This window comes from Maniola jurtina, chromosome 20 (genome assembly GCF_905333055.1).
Source record: "Maniola jurtina chromosome 20, ilManJurt1.1, whole genome shotgun sequence".
Classification (NCBI taxonomy): domain Eukaryota; kingdom Metazoa; phylum Arthropoda; class Insecta; order Lepidoptera; family Nymphalidae; genus Maniola; species Maniola jurtina.
This window is the reverse complement of record NC_060048.1, coordinates 4,077,057-4,102,161: the sequence shown is the minus strand read 5'-3', so window position 1 is coordinate 4,102,161 and position 25,105 is coordinate 4,077,057. Positions and strand designations below refer to the sequence as shown.

Genomic DNA, 25,105 nt, shown 5'->3' with positions numbered 1-25,105 from the left:
ACAAATTATAGTTATATTTATCTTCAGCTATCACTCAAACCATTCACTATCCGCGAGCGTATAATGACCACCTATCATAACCCGCGTGCTCTAATACTAATTTCATAACCTCAAACAGAGTGTTAGCAATATTAACCTTTCACGGTCATCTCATCAGTAGAGGTTACAAACACGATCAACCTCATTACACTATGCATCAATATCATTAAAAACGGGATTAGAATTAATGGAATAATGGATGGATCATACCTCAGTTATTACGCGTAGAAGTTGAGGGTAGGTTGCCATCGGGCGTAGAAACCATGCACGCTGCAGATGAATGTACCTCCGGTTCAAAACTCTTCTAAGGACCTTCCGGGCCCCAGAAGTGGACGATCTTCATTGTCGCTTGATTTTTACACGATGATTCGTTTCATCCTTGCGGATGAACAAAGTAGATGGCATGTCTTTGCCGACTCGTTAATTGGCGCGATTATGCATCATAACTTTCTTTATTAATCCCACTTCTGAGATGAAACAGTGGGTTTAAATAAAAAGAGCAAATCAGTATAATCGCCCAAATTTATTATGTCACTTCACTAAACACACTAATACAAATCACTCATTGCTTTATTACTATTGTTACTTTGTTACTATTTATATAATTTACACTTGTTTACACAAATGGACATAGTTTCAGCTTACAATGCGTACGATAGAACAATAATCCTAAAAGTGAGCTCGCATAGCTTTATATGGCGTTATCCCCACCGAAGGCATTCGGCAGTGGTGGCGGAGTTGCGTTCGGCTGTCAATGGCGCTGGCGTTGATTGGCTGTCATGGCGGCAGTAGGCTATGATTGGCCGTCTTGGCGGTTATCGGCTGTAACAGGCGGTGATTGGCCAGCTTGGCTTGACTCGGATAGTCTGGTTGGCGTTGTCGCGTTGCGATTGGCTGAGGCGGCGTGGCGTTACATAAGTCATGAAGCTCGCTGTACAATTGAATGCGCCATTCGGTATTCTTATTGCTTCGTAGGTTTGACACGCTAAAGTTAATATTTAATAAACCTTATGCCTTGGAAGACCCTTTAATAATTTGGTAGTTGCAGCGCTACCATATTTTATGAGTAGGTAAGGTCAGGGTATTAAAAGAGTGCACTTTCGTAAACTAAGTGCATATTAGAGATACGAGAATCGAAATGGACTCACTGGTCTTCCTTCGTCAACAATCTTTGCTGATTATCTATTTTGTAGGGTCAATAAAACTAGCCACAATTTTATTTAAGCGACAACAGTTTAGGATGGAACATGAGTGCAGAAAAAATACATCAAGTTTTGGGTACAGTCGACCATCGTCATCTTTGGCACTGGAGCATTGATTGATCTGTTTTGATTTAAGTGTTTATTTATTTTCACTGATCATATTATCCTTCTTGTTTCTGATATCTGCATCTGAGATTAGCACAATTCCTACCATATTTTCGATTTCTTGATAGAGTTTCAATTGATTCAAAATATATCGAAGCCTGTTATAAAATAGATATTATCATAGACGCTTACTTAGCGATGAGTCGAGCGACGCAAGGAAGTTATGATCGATATGAGCATCAAATATTTACGCGGCGCCGACCCAGGAGGAAGCGGAATAGATAACTGTATTTTGAAAGGCCGCTGGGGAGTGATTTTCCTCTGCTGGCCTAATTATACTTTTTAATTACCTTGTGTCGGTAGTCGGTACGATTCTATTGAGCACTATTATTTTATGGTATTGAGGTAATATTGATTTTAGTTTTAATACTGCTCTTCTACATTAGGTTTAAAGGCTCTTCTACATTAAATAATATCATCCATCGGATACATTACAGTATGCCTGTTTTAGTACGAGTACTGCCAAAGGCAACGCCGTTAGGAGTACATTACTTCATACGTAAAGTAATTGATTCTTTTATACAATTCCCTTTTCATTTCTCAAGCCTAATACATATAATAATGCTCTTATGCATAGATATTGTTATGTTTGATTCTAAAGTGCGTACGTTTTTGTGGTATGGAAAACCGGCCAAGTGCGAGTCAGATCGCGCACCGAGGGTTCCGTACTCGGGTATTTTTCCGACATTTTGCACGATAAAATCAAAAACTATTATGCATAAAAATAAATAAAAATCTGTTTTAGAACGTACAGGATGTTTAGAATGTCCTTTCATATTATACACCACTTGGTATAGTTATCTTACTTTGAAAATACTAAAAATTATTTTTATTATTTTGTTTATGAACACATTTTTTTTTCTTGTAATGTAACGACAAATTCACGGTTTTCGGATTTTTTCCTTTATTTGTGCTTAAAGACCTACCTACCTACCAAATTTCATAATTCTAGGTCAACGGGAAGAACTAGATAGGTTTTCTTGACAGACACGACAGACGGACAGACAACATAGTGATCCTATAAGGGTTCCGTTTTTCTTTTTGCGATACGGAACCCTAAAAATGATAGTCGCAGCGTGTTTCAAAAGATAAGCTATGTAAATGTATTAAAGATTAGCCGGAACGTGTTGTAAGTAAGGCCGTAATGCTTTCACGGCTCGTTGGGCATTATCCTATCCTAGAGCGGAGGCATGGGTGCCTTCGGGCGTGAAATAAGCGCGATTGCTTTGTGTCAAGTGGCAATCACGTCTCGAAGGGTCACCCAACCATTTGCGCCAAAAATAATATTCGGCAAATATTTGGTCAGTCTGCCATGTTCCGGTACATTTGTCCTTATAGGAAATCTTTTGAGCTGACATCAGTTCAAGATGTAATTCCGCCTATTCGTAAGTTTATTTCCGTAGCTTTTGTTTTTAGGTTTCCGTACCTCAAAAGGAAAAAAGGAATCCTTATAGGGATCACTGTGTTGTCTGTCGTGTCTGTCAAGAAATCGATAGGGCACTTCCCGTTGATCTAGCACCATTAAATTTGGCACGTAGGTAGGTCATATAGCACATCTGAAGGGAAAAATCCAAAAACTGTGAATTTGTGGTTACATCACAAAGAAATTATTATTTTTTCCACGGATGGTACGGAACTCTTCGTGTCCCACTCCCACTTCCACTGTTCCCGTGTTCGACTCCCACTTGACCGGTTTTTTATTTTTATTAAAGCTCCGCATAGTGGAACTATTAGATGTACTTTGATACTACTTCTCATATCCTATTCAAGATTAAGCTATCAGTATTTTCTGTAATTTTTTAAAATTTAAGATTAATAATAACTTGATCCCAACTTACAAATAATAATAATATTATAATAGCTACAATTTACTTAAACCCTCACAAAATAGAACTTCTCTCTGATGCATAATTGTTTGTGAGCTTTCAGTTACCCTTTATACCTATTTCTGCTTCACAATGAGCTTAGTGGCTGGTTGTTTAAGTTGCAATTACGAGTATGTACTAACGCTGTAGAGTGTATGCTTTGTCTCTACCTCAAAGGCTAAATGTTTACATGTTTGTATTGTACAGTAGGATTGAAAGCCGCGTTCAGATTTTATAATGGTAAATCTTTTTGTTCTTTTCTTGGTAAACAAATTGTTTTTATAAACAACATATTTTCGAAAAAGCCCTGACCTCTGACCGAAACGATAACTTTTGGAATTTTTTTGTTGATGCTTTGCCGCCAATTTTCATGGCACGCTGCCATCAAGCTGCCAATCTGGCTAGACTTTAGGCGCAAGGCACATCGGCAGAGCTGGGGCGCGGCATCTTTCTTGATAACAACTCAAACTAAGCTTTATTTAGTCTGTTCTAAGACCTTTTGTTACCCTTGTATTTGCTTTGACGATGCTTTGCTTTTTGATTTACAGGTTGAGATGGCAAGCGGAGTGGGGACGCCCCGCACACCCGCCTCATACCCCGATTGCCATCTCAATCTGTCGCGTACTGTATACTAATTTGTAAATATCAGTGTAAAAGATAAGTACCTACCTATCTTCCTACCTAAATCAACTTCTTTATGGATAACTAGCTGACGTCCGCGACTTCGTCCGCGTGGATTTAGGTTTTTCAAAATAGGAACCGTGGGAACTCTTTGATTTTCCAGGATGAAAAGTAGCCTATATGTAGTTTTTACGTGAAAGATTAACAAACATACACACATACATACACACAAACTTTCGCCTTTATAATATTAAGTGTCATTTTATGAGTGAAAATGTTCCTCTTTAAGTAAGTGTATAGGTATAAAAAGTGTCGCATTAACTGCGAACATGTAAAAGTTCTGAGACTTTTTCTTTAACGACCCCTAGTTTTGTAGTTCGACATCTGTCGATTTCTCTTCGTGCAAGTCGCGTGTGGACACAGTCACTTGTCTAGGCCGGCTGGCGCGCGTTCTCAGGAGCCTGAATATTTCAGCAGCTCGCGAGGAACAAATTACAGGCCATACCACCGCCCTGTCTTCTACAATTACATAGTACTAAGTCTGGAAAGAAAGGACAATTAGGTCAGTCTCAGTGCTGCATAATTGTTCCCACAGCCGCGATGTTCCCACGTTTCGATATGACATACTGCATTGTCCGAGCACCTGCTGTTATCTCACATACCTCATGCATCACTGAATAATAATATTAAGTCGTTTATAGGTTTATTTTTTAAATATCTAACAGCACAGTGATGCCCTACTTTTAATAAAAGGAAATAATATGTAATGCATTTTGCTTGTTCGATCGATATTGTGCAGTTTCCTTTTTTTCCCGGCTGACAAGGAACACATAACATCTAGAATTTCTCCCAATTAAAATGGGTTATGAATCAATTCAAATAATTTATTTATCAAGCAGCACTTGTTTAAGAATTAAGGACAAGGAAAACAATCAGTGGTTTCATAATCTGTTTCGCATATCTACTAGCTGATGCCCTCGACTTCGTCCGCGTGGATTTACATTTTTCAAAATCCCGCGGGAACTCTTTGTTTTTCCGGGATATAAAGTAGCCTATGTGTTAATCCAGGGTATAATCTATCTTAATTCCATGTTTCATCCATTTTCGTTCAGCCGTTTTTGCGTAATTGAGTAACAAACTTTCACATTTATAATATTAGTAGGATTAAGATTATTAGGATTAGTTATGTATTGTATTTTTCTGAAATAATTTGGAAATACATTATATATACGCAGCATGAAGTAGGTATCAGGATTTATTGTATGTAAGAGTGAAGTACAAGGAATCGTAGTAATACGAAATTCAGGTCTTGAAAACGATTTCATGGACTCTGTTGACATCTAGTTGCCGTGGAAACGTTTGTCTTCAGCGAGGCTTCATCGGTGCGCTAATAGCTATTGACAAATAGGTGGTTATGTACTTTTCATATTGGTCATTGTATGTACCATGTACCTACTAATGTTGTGGGCCAAACAGACATGACATGGGTTTAATGTGTTTGATCGTTATTATTTGGCCCGTTCTATTGATTGATCTTGTAACCGTCCACTGTACGTGTAATTTTGTACCTACGGCATAATATAAACCGCTGATTTGTTTGATGAACTATTGTTTGCGGCAAATGTGTGGTCTTCGTCAGAAGTTATTTAGAATTCTCGCTTATTTGAATCGTTAAATTTAAATCGTTAATCGTTAAATCTATACTAATACCTAAATAAAATTGGAGTGTCTGTCTGTAATTTCGAAATAACTTCCTCATATTCAGCTCATATGGTTATTTGAACGATATACGATACCATAACTGAATCACACGTTTTTAAATTTTTTGTCTTTTGGACAATATGCTGTGTTAAATTTTAGAAATTCGCGCGATTTCGCTGCTAATATAAACCGACCCTTATTTCTCTCTGCAAAGGCGCACCAAATTCTGTTACGGGGTTCTCTTTTTATTTATTGAGTTTACTTTATTGTCGACCGGTATTTATCATGTCTTATAAAAACATCTCAAAATCCAAAATTAATATATCTTTAGACTTCACTTTCCCCGTTTGTTTTCCTTTCCCAAAATTAATAAGAACATGATGGCCCGGACGTCAATTTGTTAAGTGCTGTCGAAGGTGGATATTGTATGGTTAATCACTTGGTTGCATGCAACTTGCTTTCAACTTTGATCTCTCATTACCTTTGGGCATTATGTAGGCAAGAAATTCAGGTTACCATTTACCGACAAACACATACTGATTATCCTATACTTATATGTAGGTTCTACTGTTTCAAGTAACTATTTTTAACTTTTCTGTTTTATAAGAAGTGATTGTTTCTATACAACAACTGGTACCTATTTATATTTATACTAGCGACCCGCTCTAGCTTCGCACGGGTGCAATGCTAATACTAAATATACTACAGAATGTCTTTATATACAACGTTCACAGCTTTTTGTCATTATACAAACTTATTTACAGTTACTCTTGAAAGAGCGACATATAATTGGCCATGTAAAAAACACTCAACGCTCAAGCCTGCAACGTTGAAAGTTTGACACTTTATGACCCTTCATTTTAAATTTTCGATCGTTAATTCGTAATAATATCTTCGAAAATATTCATTTATATTACATGCTGCCAAGGGTCAGATATTGATCTATATTATGTATTTAAGGTACCTAATTTGATAGGGATTAAAGCTGTATTGCATAAAATAAGCAATTTTTTTTTTCTTATTATTTGGTTTATACTATTTAGTGATTTCGTTGCCTACGATGCCTTCTGCCGAGTGAGCCTTTTGGAATAAATCCTCACAAAAGTTTCCCAAATATACCTACTTGATTCCGACCAACACATGTTAGTGCTTTCAATTCTATAGTCTTCATCATCTACTATGAAGCAGAGATTGTAGGCAAGTAGGTACTAATTTATAAAAAAGTAAAAATCGTATACTTAAACCAAAGACAAACGAAGGCTTTACGCAAGTACCTACGTGTATTACCGTCAGCCGAGTTCTTGGCGCGGGCTTCAAAGAGAATACTATAAGCTTCATCACGAACAGTTCAAGTTATGAACACATTAATCGCTATGAAGTTTATTGTTTATTCCATACATTCCATATAGTGGCTACGGAAACTTGTGTCTTTTGAGGTGTTTGATTTAGGTAAATGCCAATTGCCAGTTGCCACTGGGACCCATATCTTATATTATGCAGTTTCCGACATTCAATTTATATTTCGTAACCACCTTTAAGTGTCAATTTTTAGGGTTCTCTTAAAAGGAAAAAAGAACCCCTACAAGATCACTTCGTTGTCTGCCTGTCTGTCTGTCGTGTCTGTCAAGAATCCTATAGGATACGACCCGTTAAACTAGAATTATGAAATTTGGTAGGTAGCAATGTTTTAGCACAAGTCAATAAAAAAAAAACAGAAAACGTTAATTTGTGGTTCCTTCACAAAAAAAAGATTTTTATTCCCGAAATAATTAGTTTACTAAATCACAACAAGATGGCACTGTTCCATCATTGACTGGGTATACTGGTTTGAGATTTCTTGTATACGATTGTGCGGAACCCTTCTTGTGTGAGTCCGATTTGCACTTGATCGGTTTTTTTATCGGTCTTTTTTTTTTTTTTTTTTTTTTATTCTTCGTTTCAGACTTATAAAAGCACTTACGAAAGTCACAATACACTGAAAAAATAAGTCTACCAAATATGTAGGATCTAAATAATATCAAAATAACAATAGTAACAATAGTAAACTAATATTACGGGTACACAAGTAAGTACATAATTTTTAGCTTAGCTCGTTGAATAGCTTGTGCAGGGCTACATTTTCCATGCGTTTTTATCATCTATATAATCATTAATCTTATAATAACTTTTTTTAATTAAAATTTCTTTTATTTTACTTTTGAATTGCCTGTCAGAAAGATCGGTTATATCCTTTGGAATCATGTTGTAGAAGCGTATCGAACTGCCCATAAATGATTTAGTCGTTTTAGATAACCTGTATTTGTGTCCACTTAACTTATGTTTATTTCGTGTATTATAGTGATGAGAGTCAGAGTTCTTCTTATACGATGGTAGATGTTTTCTAATGTACATAATGTTCTCAAATATATAAAGTGAAGGCATGGTCAGAATGCCGATATCTTTAAACAAATGTCTTAGAGAATCTCTGGGCTTCATCTTATAAATGGCGCGAATAGCTCTTTTTTGGAGTATAAAAATTGTTTTCCAGTCCGCAGCAGAACCCCACAACAGAATTCCGTAAGACATCAAGCTTTGTCTGCTGTAACTGCTTACGCTACGCACGAAAGTTTTGTCATTACCCTGAGTGAAATGTTTTTCTGTTGATTATTTCGTATCCTGCTCAAGTTAGACTTATATTAAAGGTCGATTGGCATCACACATAGCTTTAGCTCAAAAGGTTGCGGAAACCTTTTACTCGATTTGTTATTTTTTATAACTACTTATTATAAACCCCTAATTTTCTAGTGCTCTCATACTCATTCGCGTAATAGTTCATGTCTCTAGTCTCTACTTAAGATATCAGAGGCGGTATAGTTAGCTAAAGAGTAAACTTAGAGCGGGGTGTCGTCTTGCGGCGTGACTTGTTAAGTTCTCGTTTCCGGGGCACATTGAGAGGTAGGGGTGTTGTCGTTAGGGCTCTGCGCATGTGCTGCGGCGGCGCCCCGGAGTCTCACAGGGCCGTACTGATGCCTGTGCGAAGCCCGAACGATGGCAGTTAACTCGCGCCAGCCCTACAAGGCGGTCGTCTTCTTAAAACAATACAATATGAAACATCACGCGTCTTACCACACATATCATGTACGTTACAACATCGTAGTGTACAAAAAAATGTATCAAAATATTTGCACTACCCGCAAAAGCTCATAATTCCAAATTCTATTGTTCTAGGTACAATTCCTTGTCTTAAACGCCCTGGTTGAATAATTAGGTGAGTATTTTACCCGCGGTTTTTGATCACACCTTTTTAGAATAACACGCGAGCTGTTTGTGTATGGCCCATTATTTCGGTACTATTGTTGTAATTGCAAGTTTCATTTTCTTTGTACCTATAGCACCTTTACCAATTAGGATATTTTGTTTTGCTTTCTTTTTTGTAAAAGTCCTAATTAGGATACCACTTTCAGAAGAGCGCATAAATATGTTTTTCTTTTATGAAGGATATTTAGATTGTAGGTATAATGTGCGTATGAGCTTAAATAGAACTTAAGATTACTATGTATTTCTATATTGTGATTTATCCACTAAAAGGATTTAGATGGGGACTATCAATCACTCATCCTCAATATAAACCTTATTATTATATTTCGCGAGCATCTGTGAGCACATTTACTGGAGTGAATCTATAATAATATTACCTTACCTACTCACTCTCAAAGCTTCAATATTAGGTAAATTTATATTTTGGCTGTATGTTACATGGAACTAGGGATCAACTTTGATAAGCTCTTAGACCTTGTTGGTCACATCATGTTCTCTGCAGAGAACAATATGATTAAGCAAGAGCCTGGAAATTACTATTAAGTATTCTGTGGAAGGACTTATTTATTTTTTGCATGGTACATTTTTCACTCGTTCAATGAAATTTTTCCTTCACTAATCGTAAAGCTTGACTGTTATAAGAGAGTGGGTAAGAGAATCGTATCTACCAGTCTTTAAATAGCCGAAACTTCAATTTTTTTTTACTTTATACATATTTTTTATTAAACACAGTAGTATCCTTCAAATTGGGTGAACGCTCGAAGGTAGGACAGCTGGTAGCGACATTTGGAGCTGGAGAGTTTTTTTGCGTAAAAGTCCATAGGCATACGACTTGGGCGAACACCTGCCGTGGCGACACCGGGCGAGCGGTTTTGCCGTTCAATTACCTACCTATGCTTTGAATCGTAACCTTAATAAAGAGCTCCATGCTTATTTATACTTAATTCTTTATTGAAATACTAGGTTATGATACCGATTTCGTCCGCGTGGACTGCTTCGTTCTGACTGCTGGACAAATTTCATACTCCCCTTGGGGGGTTGAATTAAAAAAAAAATTCTTTTTAAGGGATGTCTACGTCAAAATAGCTATTTGCATGCCACAGACCGATCCCTCCAGTAATTTGAGCTGTGCGTTGACAGATCCGTCGTCAGTCAGTCGGTCGATCAGTCACCTTTTCCTTTTATATATTTAGAAGAAGGAAGATATATAAACTCGATATAAAAGTATACTTAAGGATCTCAAAAATCTGATGTATTTCTAAGTTTAATGATATTGGAACATTCATGAGTTGAATTTAACCCGTTAAATTATTATTTATTCATACGTAACAATTTCGAGCACTTCTCCGCTTGGTTGATGAGGATAATATGGGAATAGGATACAAAATAAACGCTTTGACGTACTCGTATATTTATAGAGGCATTTCTCATTCTTTCTTCATACATTCAATATAATTAGTCCAAGTCTCGACTGGGTTGCTAATAAAATTATTTTATGTCACACATAGGTGTGCTTTATAAAGTTTAATATTGGATTCTTAGGTGAAATCTTAGATGAAGTTTGGATATAGGGACTAATCTCCGGAACTAATGATCCGAGACTGAATTTTTTAGTATATATGTATAATAAACCTAGGTAGGTAGGTACTATCTATATCTTTATTTAAGCTTTCGAAAAAAATTCTACTGAGTCTGATCTTAAAACTTTAATGGATTGATCGTTGTTTTAATTCATTATTAACAGGTAGTTCGCATTTAATATACGAAAAATTTTTACATAAATTTTTCGTTATATATTTCTAGGTACATATTAACTAATAAGTATTATGTTATGAGTACTAAGTATTATGTTATAAGTAATAACTTAATAAGTATTATGTTATTCAACTGTTAGCACTGCAAAACTAATGTAATGCTCTTATCATTGATTTTGTCACACCTTATATTTTATCGCCGCTGGTCTGCATGACCAACATTTATTTGTTTCTATTATACTTATTTACATAAACAATTTTAATTATGCTAGCCACAGATGCTAGCTGAAGAATCTCGAGTAGAATTTTATGTTGATGCCGTTTACTATAACACTAGCTTTTGCCTGCCACTTCGTCCGCAATACAATACATATAATTTAGGTATATGTTATAAGCACTGGATAAGTCTATCATTGAAAGAATTCTTGAAATCAGGTGAGTGGTTTCGAAGATTACCTAGCCTTCATCCAAATTATAAACTTTATAATATTAGTGTTAACTTACAACTCACATATATATTATTATATCACTATTCATATCCATATTATAAATGCTGTATGTATCCATATTATAAAAGTGCGTTTGTTAGTCCTTCAATCACGTCACGACGGAGCAAGCGATCGACGTGATTTTTGGCATGTGTGTATAGTTAAAGATCTGGAGTGTGACATAGGCTACTTATTAGATTATCCCGGAAGATCATATTATAGTTCCCACGGGATATAAAAACCTATGTCAATTTACTTCCATATAAATGCAGCGCACCTAAATATTGTGACGTATTAAAAATTAGCGGGGTCGGTAATATCTAACTGTCATGACTTCATGAGATGTTTTCAAAAGCAATAGATACTAGATAGATAGTTCGGACGTGACCAAAGAGTGATCGGTGGAACTCCACAGAATACAAAATTGTAAGCGCGCGAATTTAGCCCGTAACGTAGTAGTGCAGGGTACACCTGTACCGTGTCAACGACCCCGACACCTGCTGTTTGGAACAATTACCATATTTAGAGCTTTTCTTACACATTGCTGATTTTATAACAATCGCGACATGATTGCCTTCATTAGCTCGCTAGGATATGGGAGCGAAATGCCTAAACGTAATAAGGCCTCCACTTAGAAATTGCGTTTCAATAAGACCTCCTTAAATAGGGCAATAAGCTCTCTGAACTGTTTTTATGTATGAAAAAACCGGTCAAGTGCGAGTTTGACTCGCATAGGAAGGATTCCGTACCATCGCACAAGATGTACCTAACACTATATGTATAGAAAACTGCAAGTAAATGACGGACAGCGCCATTTCTATGTGATTTGGTAAACTAATATGTTTTTCTTGAACATTTTTTTGTGATGTAGGTAACCACAAATTATTTATTCATTAAAAAAATCAGTTAAGTGAGAGTCCAACTCGCACTTAGGCTTTGGACTCAACGAAGGGTTTCCGACTTCCGTACCATAGTACAAGAAATAGATAACACTGTTTAATTGTTTAAATTTTCATGGAGGCTATTTTGATGTTATTTGTTGTTATAGCAGCATAAGAAATCATGGACGTAATATGTGCTAAATATTATTACGTCCATGATAGAAATACACAATCTGTGCAAATTTCAACTCTACCTATCCACGGTTCATGAGATACCTACAGTCCGCTGACAGACAGACGGACGGACGGTGGAGGCTTAGTAATAGGGTCCCGTTGGCAACCTTCGGGTACGGAATTCTAAAAAGGGAACGGAAGATAACGTATTTTGAGCATAAGTTCGAATAATATTGACAAAATCCAGAAAATTACGACCTAAGGCTTGGCATGCATTGGCACGGGGTACAGAGAAAATATGACTTCTTAACTTATGTGAACAGGTTACGGGCAGGGCATTTTAGTTTGACCTTTTTCTGGCCCGGGGCCAGGCATGACGGGTTGTAATGTCGCGTACCATTCGCGGAATGTAAAATAGGCATCATATTCATACCAAAACGAAAAGTATTATAACAAGAAAAATACCCTTTGTTCAGGATGATATTGTTATGTTAGGCATGGACTTATAAATAATAGGCCACGAAATGTAAACTTTTTGGTTTTAGTATCATGTATCAGAGTTTGTAGTTTATTTTAACCTTTAGTAATGATAAACCTGGAGAACCACTGCCGTAGTTTGACAGCTACAATGCGTCACACTGTAGCTGTCAAATGTCATGTCAATCGCAATCCTTTCTGCCCCCCGATTGTGTAAGAAAAACGTATTCATGGTTATCGTTTATCGTCAAGAAATTCTGCCCTTCGATTGGCTGTGAAAAAAGGTAAACAGCGAATGAACCAATCAAAATGCAGAATTTCTCGACGATAACGATGACCATGAATACGTTTTTCTTACACAATCGGGGGGCTGATCGATTCTCACCATTGGCTAAAATGTACTGTGCAGCAAGAATACAATAAAAAACCAATAAAATTGAGATCGTAGCAATGTGAATGTGGTCATCACGACTATACTAACGTGCTAACGTCACTAACTATGAATATTTTTTTTTTTTTAAATTAACTTTCTAGATTCTAGACACATGCAATCACAACTGATGGAAAGGGACGATACGGCCTAAGATGAGACACGTTTGCTTAGAAGATGCTTATTTGCTCTTGTTAGGGTTCCGCAAAAGAAAAATGGAACCCATAAGGGTTCTCTCTGTCTGTCTGTCCGTCTACTCATCCGTCGTGTCTGTCAAGAAAACCTATAGGGAAGAAAACCTAACCTAACCCGTTGACCTAGATTTTGTTTTTAATGTATTGTGCAAAATGTCGAAAAAAATACCCGAGTACGGAATCCTAGGTGCGTGAATCTGACTCGCACTTGGCCGGTTTTTTTTAACGATACCCGGATTGTAGGTAAGAAACACAGATCGACGATAAGCTGGATAAGCCTAATGTGGCGGGCTGACTTTAAATTATACTATGTAGTTGATCAATTACTACCGGATAAAAGTTGAACAAGTTGTTCGGGCAAATTGTTTGTTGGTTTGTAATGACCCGGGCTAGTCCTAGGATCAATACCGCGCGGCGTACCGGCGCCGGCGTGCAATCAACCGTTGATTAATCCCTAACTGATTAAACTAAACATTGATTTCGTCACCGGGGACTTATTGAAAAAACCGGCCAAGTGCGAGTCAGACTCGCGCACCGAGGGTTCCGTCCTCTGGTATTTTTTCAGACATTTTGCACGCCTAATTAGTGTGGGTCCTTTTCGATCGCCTTAAACTCTTTCGTATTCATTCATGAAGACTCATATTGTTTGTTTATTGGTCAACTACTAGCCCAGTTGATATCGTAAAAGTAATAATATAAGCAGACAAGGAATATAAAACTAATAGAAACGTCTGTTTCGCAGCAGGCAGTATGAAACGCGACGCTTACGGAGAAGATGGTCCAATGCAGAAACGCCAGCGGCAGACCGATGACGAAGTCACCTTCCTCATTCCGAGCAAGGTAACACTAATTTGTCTATTTCAAATACAAAACCTTCCTGTCAACCTCCTTGACAGCGTGCGCTCGCAGTGGTGCGCTGTGATCTTATAAGGGCGAGGTCCCGTTTTTGTTTTAAATCTTTTGGTTAAAAAATTGATACTTTTAAATAATTATTTACGTTATCAAGGACTCTTTATAATCTAGTCTAAAAATATAAGGATAAGGATTAAGGAAAATATTTGAAATATCCTTTTTTGCCAGGTGGCGGGGTCAATTATTGGAAAAGGCGGATCCAATATATCAAAGCTGAGAAATGAGGTCAGTATTTAAAAGGTTTTAGTCTGAAAAAGTAAAATTGGTAACATGTTTCGTTAAGTCACGAGTCTAATCTAGTTTAGATATCTTCATTTAAAAAAGTAACTATAATTATATTTAATTACTATCGCAATACAGTAAGATATCGGACATTTATATGCTATACTTCAGACTATTAATTTTATAGTGTTTAAGCTACGTTACAGATACTAAACAGTAGTAAGTAGATTTTATTTATTTAGCACTCAGCATTCGATATACCTAATCTAATAAATAGTATAACATTTTCTCACCACAGGTACAAACGACCAATCTTACTAAAACAAAAAAAAAATACAGACCCGCTCCGTGCTTTTAATTGGGTAACGCGATAACCGAACCCATATGCCTTGGCTTTGTTAATCTGTAATCTATCTGGTAATGTAATGTCTGTATCTATAACTCATTGAAGAGCGTGAGCCCGGTGGTCGAATGGACCGCCGGTGCCGCGAGCGGCCAGTCCGTAGGCTAGACAATAACCCCCCGGCAGCCAGTTACAGGTTCTTTCTGCCCCCGAGATGCCTCTGTGTCAGTAGCGCGACGCACCGCGCGCTTCCGTACGCCATTATCTGTTACCACTTTCAACTATGTAGCGATACCTAACGCTTGCCACTAAAGGTCAACGCATACGTCTTATCCGTTCGACGCGTATGGCTCGGATAAGTATATGCGTTCACCTTAAAAGAAAGGATCGTCCTACCTTTATATAAATATTTTATAAATGGGATGCTAAAATGTGAAGTCACTTAGAAAAGCTGATCACGTGGCAATACGAGTGGCACCCTCAACTTTTGGCTTAATCATTTTATGTGCAAGTAATTCGGGCTTCCAAGGATTAATGATATTTACATTTGCTATTAAGCACACAGCACAATTTATAGTTCGCTGTACTCTGACGAAAATAGAATAATCTGTATAGTAGGTACAACGTGCAGCATGCGATATTTAGCGCCCGCACTCCTAGTGTTAAACATGCAGAAGAAGCAAGTAATAAAGCAAGCAATACGTGCTAACACCACACAAATCTTCTTAAACACTCAACGTACGTTTTACTCCGACACCGAAGCATCCTCAGGAGATGTAGACTTAATGCAATGCAATACTAGGTATTGCTTGGTTGTTTGCTTTTCCTGCATGTTTAGTAGTAGATGTAGGAAGGCGGACGATGTTGCGCGTTGTATACAGATTTGTCGGTTTTGGCGGATTACAGCGAATTATGCTTGTTGTTCCTTGTGTATAATGGACTTTCGCAAAGTAACGCCTGCCTCTATCCAACATTTGCTACTAATTTTTTATAATGGGATAAAGTAATAGGTTCCACCAAAAAAAAATTTTTTGAGGGGCAGTGTTAATGTTGAAAATGGTATCGGTTATGGCATTTCCCTGTACGATGTCCGAGGCGCGCGGTGCGCCGCTACAGCGACTCTTGGTTGCCGGTCCCGCCCCGCCGCCGCCGCCGCCCGCACCCGCCGCCCCGCCACGCAGTACAAAGCCTCTATAACAGTCCCAGATTGCCCCGGCCCCGAACGGTAAACTATTGCCCACAATATCAACAGTATCAATTACAGCCCGACGCCTCATTCTCGAGTCTCAGTCAACAGTCAGGTGGTACACGTAACCGCACCGTCCTCCATCGCGACCGCCCATAACACGGCTAGCTTCCCCGCAGTTTTCGAGACCTCGGTCTATATCCTCAACCCGAAAAATACGAGATTAGACGAGTTCTCCCAAATGATTCCGAACTAAAATTTGACCATTGAAGCTATCATGTGCCGAATAAAGACCTCCCTGACCGTTGATTTGGTACACCGTTTTTTTGAATATTGTGCTGTGATCTTTTATTAGCGTTTTCTCCGCTTTTCTGTGAGAGGTAACGTTGCATATGTTTTCCAGGGTACTGTCCATAACGGCGTCGGATATCGACACGATTATGGAGATCGTGAGAGATATCCTTCCAAATCTGGCTGATGTAAGTATAATACAGTAAATCTGTTGCCAAAATTCGACCTCAACCTATGTCTTAATCGAACTGAATTTTATAGATTGTAAATCGATGTTCAGAGTAATAGTCTTTGAAGGTGATTTTCTGCCGACTTTTGTGAACAACAAGAACATTCAGTGGTCTGAAAATGACGATTATGCTCTACCCTTCAAATTCTGCTATTCATTGACTATTCTCTCATGAGCGATATTAAATTAATTTGTGCCAAAATATACTTTATTTTTTTGTCTAAAATTAGCACTTTGGTAGAGAAAGTTGACTCTTACGCCCAGTCCACTTTAAAATCTATCAATTACATAAGTTTCAGTAACGATAAACTCATAAATAGGAATTTAAAATGACATGCGCAATGCTTCCCTACTTATTATTGTCATAATAATATTGTTGTTTGAAAAGAGAAACATAGATGGGAGAATTTCCAAGTCCCATAGGTACACAATAAACAAGTCAAGGGCCTGAAATATTTAATAAGGCTAAACGAAAGATTATTCCCTAGGGTGGACCAAAAGGAAACAGCAACGAAGACCTGGACGTCCGTCTACTGATCCACCAGAGCAGAGCCGGCTGCGTCATCGGCAAAGCCGGCGCCAAGATCAAGGAGTTACGAGAGGTAGGCTTATTACCATATAAATTATACACAGTTACTTTTTAGTCTTCAAATAAAAATTCCTATATAATAATGGAAATCTCTCACGATAGTTTAAACTTTAAAACTTCTTAGTATTCTTACAAAACAAACGAGTAACCCGACCGATTAATAAAATTTTACTCTTATTTTGTTGCGTACCGAAAAAATTATGGATATCGAATATCGATTACACATTATTATAAAATTTATTAGAGTTAAATACCTCTATATTCATTTGAAAAGAACAAAATTTATTTAATTCATGTAGGACAACTGTCTATTAAGCTACGAGTATGTCTGTGACTCTACCATCGGTTTGAAAAGCAGATTATACCGAGAAGTACCAGCAAGAAACTGATTGTCCGTATATACTCCTATATCGTATTATATTTTCACGCCCGAACGCTAACGTTATTATTATTATGCAATATCAGTACTAGATTGAATATACATAATATAATAATAAAATCTGGGACACGCGTTTCGCGAATTGTACTTAGAATATAGGAGGTATTTTCGTAAGTTGCCCGTAAGGTGTAATGAAAGGCAACAGCTGTGGTGTTTTGAGCCTCATCTGTCGCGGCGCGAGCAATAACGAAGAGATTTTTTCCTCGCGATGCTCGGGCGTCTGCGGATGAAGGGCAGATGTGAAAGCAGCTGCCGCTACGCCCGTATCCCGTCTTATCTCAATCCGACGGATGTTTTAGACAATTTACCTAGTTTTTTATCGTGCCGTGTTGTTGATTTTCGACGCTGTACGTAGAGGTGGGGACACTTTTGCATCTGCTTTAAAAACTTAAAGCATAGGAAACAGTTAAACAACCTTTCCTCGAACTTATCGAAAGTAATTGTTTGATTATCTATACATTTGGAGAATAATTTTACTGTACTATTGACCTAAATCAGTTTAGATGAAACATGTCTATGTCTACTAAATATATTATTTACAAAATTAATGAATCATTTGCCGTTAGGTTTTATACTTACTACTATGCAATAGTATGAACAATAAGTAGAACATTATACATTGCTAAGTAACAGAATCTCTGTTACTTACCAATATTGTAAAGAATGGCTTACTGAAAAATTTAATGCAAAATAATTGACTAAAGGATTATACGTAAGTATAAAAAGGTACTTTATCACAAAAACATGATTAATTCCATCAAACTACAATAACCTTAATTATTATTTACAAAAACCAGTTTGTTATATCTGATGTAGCATCCATTGTCGACGCGCTCACTTAATCAAGCTTAAAAGCCCTACAACAATTTGACATGGTTGTATGTACGTGGCAATCTAGCGGCAGCAAACAAATACCGTGAAAGCTTGCACCGAAGCCGGGAGTGCATCAAAACGATCAATTACAAGAACTAACTATACTGCGGGAACTCGGAAGTTTTAAAACATAGCAACTTCGCAATCTCGCTAGCCCGTATTGTGTTTCATAACTTTGTTTTTATATAGCTCCCGGTTTCAGAAAAGCTCATCAGCCTTTCTGAAACCGGGAATTGATCATCATCAATTTTGAATCTACATATTTGTATGTCGGCTCATTAATCGAGGATCATTTTCTGAATATGGTTTTCAAAAATGGTTATCTACATTATGCTGTATATTATTTTGTGTTTTTTCTTTTTCTTTTTGTTTGTTATGGGTTGTCTTGTGACTTATATTGCCTGAAATAAAAATTATTATTATTATTATTATTAAAAACACGAGTCCCTTTCATGAAATTAGATTATTGAATTAATTTCAAAGTGATACTTTAAGATTTTAAAATGTTAATAGACGAAATAGAATTATTAGGGGTAGGTATGTATAATATTACGTTACTGGCGTTTCTGCAATTGCATCAACATTGATCACTTATCGATCAACGTTGATTTACGTCCGAAATCAATAAGCAATAATCTATCTGTAATCTGTTGATAAGTTATCTAGCAAGGTTTTTATTTGTCAAAAAATACGATACAATTTTGACAAATAACAAGGTTTGCTATACTTATCGACAGATTGCGAATAGATTAATTTTGGACGTTAAATTAGCCTGTTACCTCTTAGTTAGCTTAATTCAGCTAAACTACTAACAGGTTTAACTCTAATGCTATCCATTTCAGTAAGGAGCATTACGAAAGGGACACCAATACATTTAGAAGTTAGAACTGTTTTAAGAGAGATTGTGTAGAAATTGCCACATTGTTTGAGATTTTGACTAACGTCTTGCAGTCCGTTTATTCGCTACTTGCGCCATTCTCTTTAGTCTTTACGTATTGCTACGGCTTTTATTGGCTAACTTTAGCAGTTTCTGTTTGAATATGTCGAAGTTTAACACACCTATTTAGGAAATGTAGCATCTTTGCGATTTTGCCCACCCCACATACCTACGGTACCTACTTATGGTAGAGATTTTGAAATCTGAGTTAATGTTTTATTGATAGGTTCTTCCTGACGTTTTTTGGCATAGCTTACTGTTTGACCACAGTTCACGTGAGTTAGTGAACCTTAGTAACAAAACTTCGAGGCTTCGACGTAACTGGTAGGAATCAAATGTTACCTACATTTGACACTAGGTAGTCTAACAAACGCCTATTTTTCTTTGATTTCACGTCTAGCCTACTGACATATCGTCGATTCAGGATCAAACCGAAAATTCGAGCACTCTAGTTTACTCTGGCTTGACTGACGCTCGCCGCTCGTGGAATTGGGTGCGGGTTGCGGGAGGGTGACAGCGACGGTGAATCGCTTGATTTTTACGTCAACTGTCACCCTCTCGCAACCCTCACGAACCGTCTTAGTGAAACAGTATAGACGTACCTATATCTAGTAGATTCATTACTACGATTACTATTAAGTTTAACTTATGTACCTGCCTACCTACCATACAAACCGCTGTGATGGTTTTAGTTTTAATAAATTCCTACGGAAAAGAACTGCAACGAACTCAAAACATGCATCGGCGGTTAAATCAATAACAGACTTGAAATATAGTTTTCTAACTTTACATACTTCAACTGAAACTCTGTGCATGGCACTGTTATGCGACAAAACTAAAAGGATGACAGTGGAACAACTAAATAGGTACTATCGATTGAGTCAATATCTACATACGTCGTACCTACTAATATAACCTCAACATCACAACGGCTAGGCTACTGATATTCAAAATGTCGAAACCCAATCCCCACCCGCTGAACCATCGTACCAAGATTAAAAACTATAGTGGTTTTGCTCACGGTAATCAATAGACTATGCTGTAAGAAATAAACGTTGTAGTTAGCTGTTAGCTATGAAATCACAAGGAAGAGAACTACAACTTTCCAAATCAAATAATTCTGTATATGAAATCGATGTTATAGGCGTTGCGCGCTGATCAGCTGTTGTATTAGCATATAAAAAGTGTTTCTTATATGCGGCTTAAAACACGTTTAGTAACCATGTGATGCGCCCGATTTTAAGTACGGCTTCAGATGGCATCTGGGGGTTTTTGCGTGTAAATAGTTTGCGTTCGAAAATTTATACGGGTTTTTTTTTGTGACCGATCAGCTGTTCCCTTACGATTCATAAAGCTGCGTGGACACGGTCTTTTGGAAGACTATTTAACAATCTCTGAGAAATAATTTATTTTTGGCATAGGAAACATCACTTTTTAGGGTAAATCGTATCGTATGAGTACCTACTCATAAGTCATAACGATACGATGGGTAGCGTGCCCCATACTTATGGCGCACGCTATGCGATTTTGGAACGCGCGCGGTTTTGAAATAGCTGAAAATGTAAAACCTCGTAGGAAGTAGGAATATGCACTGCAGTTGGGGCTTTCGCGATTTTACGTAGTCTACAGACAACGTAAAATAGCGAATACCCCAACTGAATAGAGCTGTATCACGACACATTTTTCTGTAGCTTTCTTTATAAACATTATAAAATGCTAGAATCAAAAAGGTTATAAATTTTTTTTTTAAAAATCCTGCGGGAACTCTTCGATTTTTCAGGATAAAAAGTAGCTGATGTGTTAATTCAGGGTACATATCGTTATTCCAAACAGCCGAATCGGTTCAGGCCAAAATCCAAGTCATTGTTGCGTGGAGGACCAACAAATATCCAAACTTACACATTAATTTTATAATAGGTATAATTAGGATTACCAGTATATGTAGGTACTATAGGTATACCGGTTCACTGAGACGGCTCGGGAAGTAGAGCGCGGGTTGCAGGAGGGTGACAGTTGACGTAAAAATCGACAACGTCGACGTCGCGAACCGCACCTACCCCTATCAAGCAGTATACTTATACGTTCACTAACTGATCTAAAACTTTTGAAAGAATATTTATTTAAGTGGAAGTAAGACTCCGACTCAGCTCGCGAGTGGCGATGCGGCGCGGCTGCTTGGCGGCGCGTGCGCGGGCGGCAGCTGCCTCGGCAGGTGGCCGTGCAGCCGCGCCGGAAGGCCGCACAAAAACACGCCTCGCACCTGGGCGACGCACACTGCCTACCTACTATACTTGCACAATGCTCCGCTCTGACCTCGCTAAATAAAACTTCTGTAGCCTAAGTATGAGTTCGCACAACTCGAAATAGATGATAGATTTATGCTTTGCCTCGTTAGAGCGCTCCAAAAGAAAGTAAAATAAAAATCAGTACAGAGATCGCGAAATAAGTCCGATCTGAGCCGTATACAAAAACTACTACTACTAGCTCAGACCATGTTGGACTTCAAACTTCAGGTTGGACTACTTGTTTTGCTATCACTGTAATCCAGACTAATATTATAAATGCGAAAGTGTCTATCTGCTAGATTTTCATGGCCTATTTATTAAACTGATTTTGACAAAACTTGCTTCAGAGTTAGTTTGCGTCCCGGGAAAGGACATAGGCTGCTTTTTGTCACGGAAAATTAAAGAATACCTACCGGATTATTTAAAATTGAAATCCACGCGAACGAAGATGCGGATATCATCTAGTACTAAATAAACTTTAAACAATCTTTAGGTTCTTTTTTACACTGACATTATAGTGTTTCGATACTCGAAATCTATCAACGTTGTCGACATGCATAAACTCATACTAAAGGGTACTGAACACATGCCACATACTCCGAAACCCGCCGTCGATCTTTCAATCGGGAGCAGGTACACGGCGCGCACTCGTTTCCTTTCCTCCCGGCGCGGCCCGACGACGCTTTGTTCCCAAGAGCTCCAGGATCTTGGTACAATACCTTCATTCTCTATTATAACGAATATATACGAATGTAACGTTATTCCGAAAATGTGTCGGCCTGAAAAATCGAGCTATAAAGCTTGATTCTAAACTCAAAGAGAAACGGTCCGCTTACTTTATCTCTTTCTAGGACCGCAGTTTGTGAAGCAACATTTCTATGAACTATAAGTAGACATTTTTTTTAAAAATAAAATTATATACAAGAGTCTATTGCATTCGCATGCCTTACAGTATGCAAAATATGTCTTACCAGAACTTAGAAAGCGGAAAGTTAAGTTTAACTATGCTATTCTCGTCCATAAATATCAAACTTTGTCGTTAGTGTCTTTAAATAAATGCACTGAGTTTATTTTATTTATCGGCTAAGGTGATTGAGGAGCTGTAGCTGACACCGAGTTGAGGTGTAATGAAAGGGTGCTCGAACACGTGTCTGTGGGGTTTCATCGGAAGCACGGCGCCGCGCTAGAGTTACGGCGCACGTGACGCAAGGAAGGTATTTTTTTTTTAAAACCACAGCACATCCTCTATAGACCTACCTACGCATATAAAGGCAAGATGAGTTGATGAACGGATGTGTGCTACGTATAGAGCACTCGTACCCGCTCGTTGCGTCCATTGTGTTTGTTTACACGTTCAGCTCAATTCAACTCGACAAGACAAAGAGCACGATTTCAGGCGTTCGTGTTGCGATTGCGAACTGTTTCAGATTTAGTTTTTTGTGCTTGTGTTTTTCAGTTCTGCCTTTATAATGTGCTTCTGACTCTGAACACACTTGATTACGTTCTTCTCAAATTGGTTTTGTTTTGCCTTTTTGAATAAGTCCATTCAGAAAATTCATTTGAGCTTTCAGCTATGTTTCAATCGTACATGACATAAAATATATGTTATGAATCGATATTATTGAGGTCGGACTGTGATGGTATCTCCATATAAAGCTCTATTTGGTCCCATTACAATCGTAATACACCTCCCAGCGGTAAAAGTGTAATTTGAACCGGGCGCATATGTCGCCGGCGTAATTACGGGCGATGTCGCAGTGACACTGGCAATTAGGCGCTCGGGCACGCGAGCCCGCTTCCGCTTCCGATCGAACCACCTCGGTACGGCTTCACCGCCATCGATGCTCGAACAAATATCGACCCTCTTCCATAGCCTGCTTCTTTCACCCGAGAGAAATCAAGACTAATAAGCCTGAGCCCCAGATAACACTAAAATTATCCTTTAATAAAGTGTTACACTTTTCGTAACTACCAAATTCAATTTGGAAATTTTAATGATTTGAAGGGTTCCTTAGCTTTCTTTTGTAGCTTAAAGACTGAAAGCATATGACTATGATCGTGCGATCGTTGGAGGGTTCGTCCGAAACAATTAATGGAACGGCGAAATGGTTTATCTCTGCCTAATCGCCAATAAAGTTTATGACAAATGGTGAGGTTGAAGTGGCGGCTCGGCGGCGTTGTAGCGTTGGCGTAGGCGTAGGCGTGGCGCGCGGGGTGGCGCAGCCCTACAAGTGCAGCCCGCGGGGGCCAGGGGCTAAGGGGCCGGAGGGGGTCAGGTGTTGCACGCCACTCGCCACCGCCAGTGCTCAGACTTATTCCGACCACGAACATCCACGGGGGTGGTCGTTTGCAACTCGCCTCGGACGATCGTTCCGCGATACTTTGATCGCTCGCAACCTTGCTTTGTCGTTCGATTTGCGCGAGTGTTCTAACTTACGGGAAATAATATGATAAGTGACTTGTGTGGAAAAATCATGGTAGGGTTTACGGTTCGGCGATTTATTAGAAGGTTAGTTGTGTAATTTTTTTTCGGCAAATTAAAATAATTTAGGTGGATACATTGATTGTTACGTAAGATTTTTTTGGACTGAAGTGCCGTGTTCGGTGTCAGTGTCCTGTTGTTTGTGCGTGTCTGGGCGGGCCACGTGCGCGGGTCGATCCGCCCGCGCGTGCGCACTCGCCGCCCCCAAACGTCACCGTTTTCCTCGACGAATATACAAAAGCCCTCATATCGCCGATTAATAATTATTTATGCATCAACCACTTACCCTAACCAGTGTATGCGCGTTTAAATTGACAACTCCCGAAAACTCGAGATGTTTCAGGCATATTTATATATTTGAATAGCTAATGTATGAGTCACGTAATTACTGAAATCTAAAGGCAACACAAATTCTAGTAGATAAATACTTATTAGATTTTCAGCGCAAATTAAATTGATCTTGGCATTCTGCCCGTTCAAGCAACAATTAAAAACAATCATCAGTCATCATCACTTAAAGTGACTTTAACAATGACTTAGCTTTTAAGTATTAGGTCGTCTCTCATCTTACAGTAGGTATTGGGCCTTTTTCTGATAGGATAAAATTATAAAGCACAATAATTGCTATAAGTTTATCTATTATGCATTGATTAATTAGCTATCGATCGGTGCAAAGTAATATTTCTAATCTTTGATGGGTCTGCGTGTTACTTGTATTGAAATTTTATGACTCGCTATAAAGATAAACACAGCGCGATAAAGGGTCTTTTTTACGATGACCCTTTTATTTCATTTATTTTATTTATTTAGTGAAATCAAATAGATTTTAAAATAATGTAAGTAGTCCTTACTCTTTATACTGATTATAATTTAGTTGTTTTCTAAACTCGAACTAAACTACTGCCATTTCTTTTAGAATGTTTATTGGTTCCATTGGATAACTAATATTTTAGATGTGTGTTACCAATGGAATAGTAAATTAAGTAAAAAATTTTATTTCAAATTCTAATTATCATGTTATAAAAAAAA

At 37.9% G+C, this 25,105-nt stretch overlaps 1 protein-coding gene across 5 annotated transcripts in view; it reads left to right on the top strand.

The window, feature by feature from the left end:
- Positions 1-25,105, top strand: part of LOC123875682 (heterogeneous nuclear ribonucleoprotein K) — a 43,067-nt gene that overhangs the window by 8,722 nt on the left and 9,240 nt on the right. For 2 of the 5 annotated variants that reach the window (XM_045921667.1, XM_045921664.1), the window contains exons 2-7: positions 8,801-8,840; positions 14,031-14,128; positions 14,369-14,425; positions 15,947-15,990; positions 16,355-16,430; positions 16,960-17,073. In XM_045921667.1, the coding sequence (XP_045777623.1) occupies positions 14,039-14,128; positions 14,369-14,425; positions 15,947-15,990; positions 16,355-16,430; positions 16,960-17,073 (381 nt within the window). In that variant the 5' untranslated portion in view covers positions 8,801-8,840; positions 14,031-14,038. Of the gene's footprint in view, positions 1-8,632; positions 8,711-8,800; positions 8,841-14,030; positions 14,129-14,368; positions 14,426-15,946; positions 15,991-16,354; positions 16,431-16,959; positions 17,074-25,105 lie in introns of those variants that run through there. The other 3 variants (XM_045921666.1, XM_045921665.1, XM_045921668.1) reach the window with 3 other exon arrangements.